Source organism: Sinohyriopsis cumingii, chromosome 11 (assembly GCF_028554795.1).
Source record: "Sinohyriopsis cumingii isolate HCF-2022 chromosome 11, ASM2855479v2, whole genome shotgun sequence".
In the NCBI taxonomy this organism is placed as follows: Eukaryota; Metazoa; Mollusca; class Bivalvia; order Unionida; family Unionidae; genus Sinohyriopsis; species Sinohyriopsis cumingii.
In genome coordinates this window covers 113,599,138-113,611,139 of record NC_142971.1, presented here as the reverse complement: position 1 = coordinate 113,611,139, position 12,002 = coordinate 113,599,138, and the positions used below count along the sequence as shown (strand labels likewise).

At 35.5% G+C, this 12,002-nt stretch overlaps 1 protein-coding gene across 1 annotated transcript in view; it reads right to left on the bottom strand.

Moving 5' to 3' along the window:
• LOC149789445 (uncharacterized) overlaps window positions 1-6,454 on the bottom strand; it is a 29,547-nt gene extending 23,093 nt beyond the window's left edge. Inside the window, exon 1 of the mRNA XM_089973605.1 lies at window positions 6,233-6,454. Coding sequence (XP_089829731.1) covers window positions 6,233-6,435 — 203 coding nt within the window. The 5' untranslated portion in view covers window positions 6,436-6,454. The remainder of the gene's footprint in view (window positions 1-6,232) is intronic.
• Between the last annotated feature and the right edge of the window lie 5,548 nt (window positions 6,455-12,002).

Here is a 12,002-nt window from a genome sequence, read left to right as displayed (position 1 = left end):
ATTTAATAATTCTTCTTGGATAAGTACTGCTAGAATTTGCTTTCTGTTGATTGTTTTCATTGTGCTTGCTGCATCATGGTAAATATCAGTAACTGTTGCTCTAGGTTACCCATGTAGAGAAGTGAAAATATAATGTCTATGTGTATTGATTCCAATCTCTCATCTATGTCAAAGGATGATATATTTTTAAAGCACATACGTCGGCTAAGACATAATCCATTGTTGAGGCCGAGTTGCCATGGATACATGTAAATTTCCCTATCCCTCTACCTGATCCACATCTGCCATTAGCGATTGTCAATCCAGTCATTTGGCATATTTGTAGAAGTTTACTCCATAGTGATTTATCTCACTTACGTCTTGATTAGCCAGATCATATATTACGTCGTCTTCTATATAATTCAAGTCTTGAAGTTAGTCCATAAAACTATCATATTTTATATATGGTACACATAAAATATGCAATGGAAGGTAACTAATCAATATCATATAGTTTAAACCTTTTCATTGTTACATCAGATTTTTGAAGAGATAGCTTAATATTAATCTATGAATAAACATTTAGGACACACCCTTCTAATCATATGGAAAACATGTGAAGCAGTCTCGAAATCAGCAAACTTAAAATAGAATATATAGGAGTTTGAAGGCACACAACTGAATAATATTGAAAACTAAAAGTTTAGTTAAAAAGTGAACTTTGAACTGCTAATCCTATATATGAGTGAAAAAAGAGATGCAAGGTTGAATGGATGCGATTTTAGGATTTTCACCGATTTGTCTTACGAACACTCTACAGCGAAAGATAATAATGAAAACAAAACAAAAAGCTTTTCAGAGCTTTTTATATCTGTAAGTGAAAAGCATGTAAGATGCTATTGATTCTCTTTAACATTTTGATTAAATTTTTATGTCTTCAAAGATTTCAATTAGGAACAATCTACAATAAAAAGAGTGCCGCCTGATGCACTAGGCATGGAATGGATAACATGTTTCAAAGATCAAAGCAATGCAGTATAGTTTTGTCCATACCGAAAAAAAAACTTCCATTATGGCTGGGCCTATAAGGATTGATATTGGTTGGACTATGAGCATTAACAAAAGTAAAATTATTGTATTTTTAATCAAATGGTGTTTTCATATGATTACTTTGGAAGCCGAATTAGTGCCCTGGGTCGTATATGAGCCCAATAAAATACCAAATGAATGTTGTTTTCTTGTTTCAGGGCATCATGTTGGTGGTTTTACTGTACAAACCACAATTTCGTTTTATTTTTCCTTGTTCATAATCTACTCGGTAGATTGCTTAGGCTATTAAATAAGAGACAATAGTATGGCCAGATGGCAGAATGTCATATGCTACTACCCAAAGATGGTGGTGGTTGGGAGATGGACAGGAAGAGAGTCTATATGTACGCCACATACGTCAAAATCGCCGATGTGTCAACACTTCATCATTAAACTAAAGAGGTTCATTTATAATTCAGACCAGAATAATGCAATTTTATGAATCGACCGAGTTTATTGCAATCTGATTGAATATAAACAGTCACGTGATAATGAACTGGACATTTTGTACACATCGGTTCTGCGCTCTAAATTTGTTTACAGGTCATTTTATGTAAAGCTTTTAATCTATATCAAGGCCTTACACCATAATAATAAGAAGAGCAAATCCACCCACCCATATCCCACCAGCTGTTAGTAAAGGTCATAGTTATTTAACAAACAGCTGATCTCACTAAAAACGGGATCCGATTTTGCTTTAAAAATATCGAAATGAGTAGAAAGGAAGAACGAATGCTTAAGCAACACGTACCATACGCAAGTGTACCATTTCTAGAAAGGAATACCCTGGTTTAAACAACAACAACCAAACATTTTTTTAAATGGACTATACTAACTTATTTGTATGATGCGTTCTACCATGATATCATATAATACTATATAAAGAGTCGACCACTCTGGGCTAGTGACGATGAGGCTATGTATTCTGGCGCAGTGAAGAGGCTAATGAAAGATGTTGTTGATGTTGTTGTTGTTCTAGGGTTTAACGCCAGTTTTCAGCACAAGATAGGCTATACATGGCGGCCAGTATAACTGGTGGAGGAAGAACCCTGGAAAACCCAGGGAAGAACCACCGACCCACGAGAAGCTACTGGCAGGCTTTCCCACGTACCCACGCTATCCGAGCCTTGACTCGATCCCACGCAGACAGAGGTGAGATGGCAGTGATCCGGAACGGTGTGCGCTTTAGACCACTCGTCCACTCGTGGCCCCCTAATGAAAGATAAATGAGCAGCAGAAAAGCGAATTCTTTGCTGATGAAATCCGCGATTATGACGACAGAAAGGAAGAAAGTTGGAATTATATGGATAAAATAGTCATGGCTCGGTATTATCGATGTGTAAATTGTTACCTAACCACTCGCAAAGTTAACACAAAGTCCTTCGTATACATCCCTACATGATTTATGTCGCAATATATTCTACAGAAAATTTTACCCCAAACCGGAAACATACTAATTATCTAAAATCTTTTAAGTTCATAATCAAAGTTAGGTTTAAAACTCAAATCCATGTAAACAACCTATTTTTATAGCTTACAAAAGATTATTTTCGTACAATATAATCTACAATTATGGACACAAAATTGTTCTAGAATATGTTGTTTACAAATGATCATAACAATCTACAATCATGAACAAAAGAGAAACACACAATATAGATATACATAACAATATATTGCTTCATTTCAGATGTCGAACCATAGAATCAAAATCTGAAATTAGACAGCCGATGTATCTAGATAGGTATACCAGTTACAGTTGTGAAAAGCACTATGTACCTGCCCTACCGTGGAATTTTTTTTCTAGAGGTTTTATTCTTGGGTAAGCTAAGTATTACTCCTTGACTGTTTGATTCCACTTTTTGGGTATTCTTGTTTAATAATTTTTAAACAATTAACAGCTAAACGCTATGATCACCTTGGTAGCGCTTAATAATAGCTTCTGTGGTCAATTACTGATTAAATTTTGACGTCCATTTATCGTGCTTTTGGACTGGTTTTTCAACCTAGCACCTCTTACTCAAATCAAGTGCAAAATTTTCCCTTAACTTTCACCTCAGCATTTTAGTTCTTCCTGGCACAACTCAGTAAAAAATATCTCGACCTCTGAAACACTTTAAATGATTCTAAGCAAGATGGCGTGTTTCTGTGTTATTTTAGGGAGCTGTGTTTGTTACTCCCTCCGTACCACCTATTATTGAGACCAGACCAAAAACTAGAGTGGTTGGATCATTTACATAACTTCAAAGAGTCTCATCTTGTTATTCTTCAGTGGTAAGATCTTCTTTACACCCAAGTGTATTTATCTCCAATATTTCTTTGTAAACCTATTGTTTGCTGAATAGCAACACGTATTTGCAATGGGTGGCTAGTTGAAAAGGTCTCCACTATGATTTGCATATATAAAATCACATAGCGTATCAATTATATTCATATCATTTTCTCTCGTAAACTTAAATTATTTTGTACTTTTCCTAATTCCAGTCATCATACTGTCCCCATCATTTTCATTGCAAACAGTATTGTTGTCTCATTTCTACATCCCTTTAGAAGATGGAGCAGGTATGTTTGTACCTATATGCATCGTTCGTAAGCTTTCTATGCCAATAGAACCGTGCGGAAGTCATATTAGTATGAAGCTATTAATACAAGCTGTCTTTCTTCCATACCCGGTTTTCTATATCTTATCATATAAATTAAACATTTTCGAAGCAAAACTGCATACAAAGCGGTAGTTCCCAATCCCAGGTCGCCACCAAAATCAGGGTTGTGAGGACGTTCAGGAAGATCTCGGAGGGTTACCTGGATTATTATAAGGGTGACAAAACTTATCAAAATGTAGACATGGTCGCGAAGCTAAACAAAAATATTTTTCTAGGGACCCGACCAATAAAGGATGGGAACAACTGATATAGAGCATAGCGTTTTCTGTCAAACAAGATCATTTTTCTCTTTACGTTTTGGGCTGAAGGAGAAAGAAAAAGAGCAGTGCAGTCAATACGTTCCAGCTGGTTTTCTCTGCATGCTGTATTCAGCACATATCCATTTTGTCCTGTATGGACTAAGCAATAAGTGGTCTCTTCTTAGTTTAAATAAAATACAAAATATTTAATATCAGACATGCATACTCCTTGTTTACGCAAGTTATTTAGAAAAGTAAAATTGCCCTTCACTAAATATCAAGTGGCAATACAGATTCATTGAGCTGTAAATTAAGCTTTGCAACCTGATGTGTCAAAACAATTTGTATTACGTCCCTTTGACTGTAAATAGGTGATTGCATGTTTTGCTTTAATGTAACACTCCATGATACAAAAAAGTTGGCAAAATAGTAGATCTTGTAACTTGTTCTTACTATATATGGTATTTGCCTAAACGTTGACAAAAAATTGATATAGATTTTTATATCCGAGAACTTTAATATGGAGCTCTTTAGTTTACCCAGATTCGTTTGCATTCGTAAACTGTCACTGTGTTTATTACATTAAAACATTTGTTTACCTTGGAAGTACAACATCTTCCCAACATTTATCCGCCTGCATCTTACTTTTGTATTGGACAGCAGCATTTTACACACATGCCAGTTGTCTCCAACATTACTGTCACTTTCATTAGAGGAGCTTTGAATAGCTTTTTCCATTGTTATTTTATTATACTTACATAAAAGACGTTGAATGGCTTTGTATTTTCAGCCAATGCACACTATTTCCCGTTATTCCTACTAACAGCACAGGTTTGAAGAAATCTACTTTGCTTATTCTATGTTCCCTTATTTTATCCCATAGTTATATAGTATAAGTAGTATTTAATTTGAATATAATAAAGTTGATGGTACTTGCTTGTTTTTTGTTTACAAAAAACTAAAGTATGGTTAAAACTTTGGAGGAATAAATCAAATATGTTGATTTTAATATAATTTTGGAATGTCAGCATCTCTTACATTTTTTGGGTGTATCTTCATCTCTTTATCTGAAAGAACAATGACTTCATCATTTCCGTATGCCATTTATCACACTGAATGGTTTGATTTGAAAGATATGTGTGGGATACACAGTATGTTATCTGTGTCAGTCGGAAATAATAAAATAAAACTGAATTTTGTAAACCAATAAATATTATTTTATAGACAGTGAGAGATTCAAATTTAGTATGTCTGCTTTAATACACAGTAATGTATTACTTGATGAGGAGTGCATGTTTGCGTCACGGTTCTTTATAAAGCTTGACATGAAAAAGTAAGATAATCACTACATATGCAGATAACAACGAATTTTGATTAAAATATAAACGATTAATGTGTACAATAGAAATGAGCCCAATGTAATATGCATTTAGTTATATATAGTAGTGTCACCTAGAATTTCGTTTCAGTAATATCTCTGAATGAGTGTCAAAATTGTATTACCATAAACTTTCCAGGATCAATGAGTAAAAACATATCTGTTTAAAACTTCAGATCTGTATATTGGAGGCTGGTGATTTTCTCCACAAAGTAGCTTGCTTCAATGATTTTGGTATATTCTGAAGGGTATAGGTTTGATCATGAGCATTTATAAACATTCAGGTATTGAATTTTTATATCATAGTGTTTCCATAGATTTGCCATGGGAATGGAATTACTACCATGAATTGTTTAGAAGCCTGCATCCGCCATTTGGTATAGCGGTTAGTACTTTTTCTCTTATTGCACACGTGTTCATTTTATGATGCAAATACGCCTTAGGATTTTCTGTAATATCATCTAGGTACAGGAGTTATGATAAAATAACTTTCATTATGCTTTTTAAACTTTCTGTTAAATCGCACACGTTGCATAAGGGCCGTCTCTGCATATTCCAGAACAGGTTTTCTGACACAGATCTTGAAATTCTTTTATTTTTGTAATAATTTACAACCTTCTAACAAGCAGTCAAACGATAGTTCAAACAGCTTGTTTGAATCTGACGATATGCAAATGAACGAAAATAACGGACGTTAAAAACGGTCAGCTGGTCAATGTTTTGTATCTTGGCCAGCAAGTTTTCATGGTCAGCAAAACGCTGAGGTCAGCGTTTCAGTACGATATGGGACATGATTTAATCATACGTCTGTCTATTTTCCCAACAGAGAGCAAACATCACAACTTACATAATCATCCCCAACTCTGTCTTTAAAGCAGTCTTACCTGTGCGTATCTGTCCTAGCTACACTACAATCATCTTTGCATGGTAGATACTTCGAACATTCTGTGTAAATCTCTTGGTGAACTTCTTTCAGCGTGGTGTCCACATATTCGTGAAGTTCTTTGGCAAGATATCGAAAAGCCAGTTGAACTGAAAAGTAGTTTTGAAATTCGCTAAACTGTAACAATCTTTCATGGCCGGCCATATTTGTACATAAAGCTAGGGTGTAGAGGCTTCCTTGTCAAGCTCGTATACAAACTTTGAACCCCTGCTTTCTGACAAATAGTTTTATTAACCTAGTTTCCTGTGTTATCACTGCCCCCAGACAAAATGAAATTGAGCCTCATTTTGAACTGCATAGGTGAGCGTCTGCTATAGCTAAGTTATGGTATCATACGACATATGGTTTGTGTTGTTTCTGTTTTTGTTTGTTTTGTTTTGCCTATAGACTCAATGTTAACGTTTGGTGCAGTCAATATATATGCTACCCTACTTCATCATGCGCGTCGCATTGTCATAGATAGCAATTTGGATTGTCAAGTTAACAGGGACAAAAGCACGTACTCAAGACCACTTAATGATAACTTTTAATTTCCATCACTTTTAATTTGAAAAATAGTTCTTTGGAACCCAATTATACGATGCTAAGTACACAAATCTAAGGAAAAGCAAAACGTAGGAGAATTTTCTTTCTTGGACTATTCATGGATAATTTGTGATCAGTGTCACTATGATATAGAAGTCATTTTCATTCGAAGAGATGATAATGGCATATTAGTGTTGCAATTGATATCAATTAAAATATTAATCCCGAGTATGAAAGACCTCCACAACATCTTCTGCCCCAAACACGATAGACAGCTGATAAGCACATGACGAACTTTCAATTCATAATTGCACGGGAAATGTACAGTTTCTGTCCTGGAAATATGGTCATTGCTGCTACCACTGGTGCAACGATACGTTACAGGAAAATTTGCTTGAGGAATAGAATGTGAACGGATAATTGATCCACTCGAATAGGTATGTGCACCAGTTTTCATTTCGGAGTAAACGAGGACTTAAGGCAGAAGGCGGATGGGATCATGAAATAGGTTAGACATAGCATATTTCTGGCTGTTACTAAGTTTGCAGAATCTGTTAAGAGACTGAGTATTTTAGCTGCCAGTGATGTGTATAGCCGGTATTTCTGTACTACTGGTTGGTTTTGTTTAGTTTCTGACATAAATGTTTTCCACACTTGAGTCTGTAATACGTTTAGAAAGCCTACTCTGGCAAGTTTGCTTTCACTGCCATTTGTTTAATTAAGGTACTAAGATTGTTGCCAGTAAAACCATTGCACATTTGGCCCAGGAGCATCCACGTGAGTAATAGGCGAAAACTAGTGTGATGCTGGATGCAAATTTAATGTATAATTTCCCTGAAGGGTGTTGTGATATGCCTTACGGTTCGTTTTGAACTTGTTCATATGCAAAATTTAACATTACCCCCATTCCATTGTTTCTCAATGTTCAATATGTCGTGCCATTTGTTCCCCGGTTAATGCATGCGCTCACTTTTCCCCTATTTCTTTCCTATGTATATAGTTCTGCTTTCAGACATTACAATCTTTCCTCATTTATTTCCATCCTTTTTTAATAGCTTAAATACGCGTGGATTATATGAAGCTTGACTCCGCCCATCACTGACTAGCATCGGCACCACCTCCCTGTCCAATAAATTATGTTAAATGCTTGCTGATGTACATAAACTGTAGAAGCGCTAAATGTAAGCTTTATAAAGAATTGCCCCCGTTACAGTAGAATGGATAGTCAGGGTCACAAAAATTACCGGGATGTTAGTTATTAATACATTTGTAGATAGACACCTGTCTGGAAGGTTTAGATTAGCGTAAATCCTCTGTTCTTGTGTTCATCTGTCTCTTGTTAAATTCTAGTTATTCTCAATTACGTTCATAATCTTGCTTCAAAGAGATATATCCCAATTTCTGATTCTGTGTTCTTCACCACCCAAAGTGTAAGTTATTATTAAACCATAACATGTTCAATAAATTATATCGCGTGTTAGGGCCTAAAGCGATGATCTGAACAGTTAGTGACGTTATCATCGCTGACGGACGTTGATATTTTGGATTTGCTCCTAACCCTTTCTTCTTTAGGCATTTCTGTTTACTTATTTAGCTTATCCTATTTGGCAAATTTCAGGGACATAGACAAAGTCTCAATTATATGTGTGCCTTCTCATGTGTAGTCCAAAATTTCTCATCATTCCAGTTATAAATAATAGCTCAAAAGTATTGCAGATATGAGTAATTTTTTTAGATTAAAAGCAAACTTTGATATTTATATTATATATTCTTATTTATGGTCAGCTACTAAATAACTAGGTTCAATGTTTCTTTATCCCAGAATGCTGGAGAAGACTTGTTTTGCTATATGAGTCAATTTCTTTATTTTTATAGGAAAATTCACGTTTTAAAATTATGTAAGTGTCTTGTTCGTTACACCAGGCGTTATACTTAAATATTTTATTCATTCATTTGCTCTTTCGTAGATTCGTTTTCCTCTTAAAACTCTACAAGTATCTGGAATTGTGTTATTCGGCATTCTATTTCATCATATGTTATTCTTCAAATATAATATTCACAAGCTTAGTCAATCTTAGGACTTTTTGTACCCCTCAGTGTCTTTGGCTCGATTTCGCTGCCATCATCATGATAAATGGAAAGGAAATGTCGTGACAGAATGTTGTTGAGTCAGTTTCTGACACTTCGTGTATATGGCGTATTTCAGTGCATTCTTTCTGCAAATATTCTTCCAAAAGCTGTATGTGTCCCAATATTCTACGTTGGATATTCACATGTTCGTGCTTTGAAACAAACCTTGCAAGAGCGTCTTCGTCACCTTATGTAAATCGGATCGCTATCACCGTGTCTTCTACGTAGAATGTTTTTGATTATGTATCCATTGGTTCATTGTTTTAATATTATTTACTTTTAATGAGTGGACGTTTCCCCGTGAGAGGCAGAGCCTCAAGTGCAATCTTAGCTGTCAATTCGCCATTCACGAATCATCATAATAATCGTACGCCAGCACCTGGTCCCGTAATCGCATTAAAGTTATGGATTAGATTCACGTCGGCGCGTTGACGTGAACTAATATCATTTTATGCCAAATAAGCAGGGTCATGTCAATTACATGCAGAATCAACACGATTTACTGGTGTTTCACTAGGCTTTGGATGGTTTTTAGAATCAAGTCGTATATCCGGCAGTGTACCAGATCCACACTAATTGTATCCAGGGATATGTTCTTCACCGAGATATTTACTCCACTGTGTTCGAGGTTGCTCTGTTAATCCAGCTGCGATGTTACTGCTAATGCGTTTAAAACCAGACCCTGTGTGTGAGATTCGTTTGTATCCACCTATAAATTCTATTTTGTTTTGCCCGGAATCAGAATCATAATTACCAATAATCGCTGCTTGTCCATTATGTGTTTGAACTATAGTGTGATTTGCGATTCGTGTTTTTGCTCGACATTGTATACAATATGAAGACATACTTATATTATATACTGTGTTATTCAGTGGCATCGCAAAAAGGAATATCTTAGATGCTTTTAGTTAAATTAAAAATTGTAAAAAGTCAACGATTTCGCCGTCATAGACGTCTCTGCACAGGCAACACCTAAACCATCCAAACATGGTGATATGTTTCAAAACTCTGTTCATGCGCTGATCATTTGTCCAGCTGCATCAGGTAAAACTCATCTGTTGTTGAATATGATTTTACGATGGTTGAAGTAGGGTCGGTTTAATGTGATTGCACCATACGCTGATAATCATCCTGGTTATAATGTATTGAAAGATTTTCAAAAAGTAATGAGTAACAAAAGTGGCAACCCTCCGTTTATTTCTTTTTCGCCATGGACGTACAACGTCCCATTGACAATTTGGATGCAAACGAAAACAATCTTTCCGCCTTCGATGACGTGATGCCTGAGAACCAATTTCATCCCTCACAAATATTGTCAAGAGATCAGCACAAAAACACAGGAGTATTAGCGATACGCACATGTGCCTTGAGTGATTTATGACAACTGTAACAAGCTGATATTTCATTATAATGACTCACATGGTCTAGAAAATATTAATTTCACTTGGTGTGCCGCTGACTAAACGTGGGATGAATTTCGTAACATGTTTGCGAGGATCATTAAGAAATCTCAACAGTTCTCTCACTATCGATTTGACCGGAAATTGCAAGGGTAAATATCGTCCGGGTCTGGACAAGCATGTGTCTCACAGAAACTTAGTTCAAGCTTTGTTTTAAGAATCATAATAATCATGTCATACTTGATTTGGGTAAAGCCGTAAAAGATACTGAAACAAAGTATAAGATAGATAATATGATTGATACTTTTAATGAGAGTGATGCACATAAAAGAATCAACTGGTGATGTTTGTTCAACCGTGACAGAAGAATATTCGGATCAAGCAGCCTCACCTCAACCAAAAGGGCTCATCACATATGCCTCCATCAGTAAATATTATACGGCAAAAATATGCAAGACCAACAAAAGAGCAAGACCAACAATCTGCAACTGAATAGTGCACAACGGAAAAACAACCAGAATGGACAGATGAATAAATGCAAAGGTTGACAAAGCAATAGTTACCAAAATGTACATCCGAAAGGAAAAGAGAAGGCCTTGGTAGACTATGTGACCCTAATAATCTTGCTGATCGATTGGAAACATTTGTGGGATCAGTTCGTGCGTGCTAAAGGTCATTAATGCATCGAATTGCCAGTGACTACTCACCGACATATCAATGATGTGTACTATCACGACTCTATGGTCTTAAAACAAGTAATAGAAGAGTGAAAAGCAACAAGCATTGTAAAATTAAACAAATCATTTATTTCCATAGGATACAAAGTAAAAATGTAAAATAAAAATTACGGTATTGCAAATTAAATCCCAAATAATCAAAGAATTTCTAACACAAGTGATCTTCATGTATTGAAACAGAACTCACATGGAACCTTGTCTAAACTACCATCTATAGATGGGCCGGTCAGTGTATCTCTTCAAACCCCTCATTTCTACCTCTGCATACAAATTTAAAAAAATTGTTATATTCGTTTTCTTTCTAAAAATAGATAATTAAGCAATGCTGAGAATAAATTCTTAGATATGTGCCAAATCAATAAGTTGACACAAGTTATTTTTAATAAGGGGCATATTTCTCATTTTACACCAACCCATTAACGTCTTTGCACACCTTAATCCTAGCACATCATCTAACTTACGAAAAGAACATTTAGCCAAAGCACCGAGCATAAGTTAAATTGAAATTAGTTTTTTTCATTTTTGGCTAGAAAGAGTCATCGATCAATGCAGTACTCAGCAAGATCATAGTTGCCACCTCCAACTGCCCTATATAATATGTTACATCATTCGGGATCTAAACATTAATCCGAATATTCTGGTGTTATTCCTTTTATTAACGCTTGCATTTTCAATGAATCAACCAACCAGAAAGAATCGTTTATATTAAATGAAATTTGATGAAAAGATGATTTTGCAAGCGGCAATCCACACCTAATAATCTCCGAAATATTAGAAAGGAATATTTCCGTCATGAATGAATTACTCCCAATAGACATGAATGTATGAAAAGAGTGAATGTATGCAATCAGAACCTCATGTTCATTAATATATAATAGGAGCAGCAGCAGAGAGACTGGGCCCACCAACTTTTTCGTCC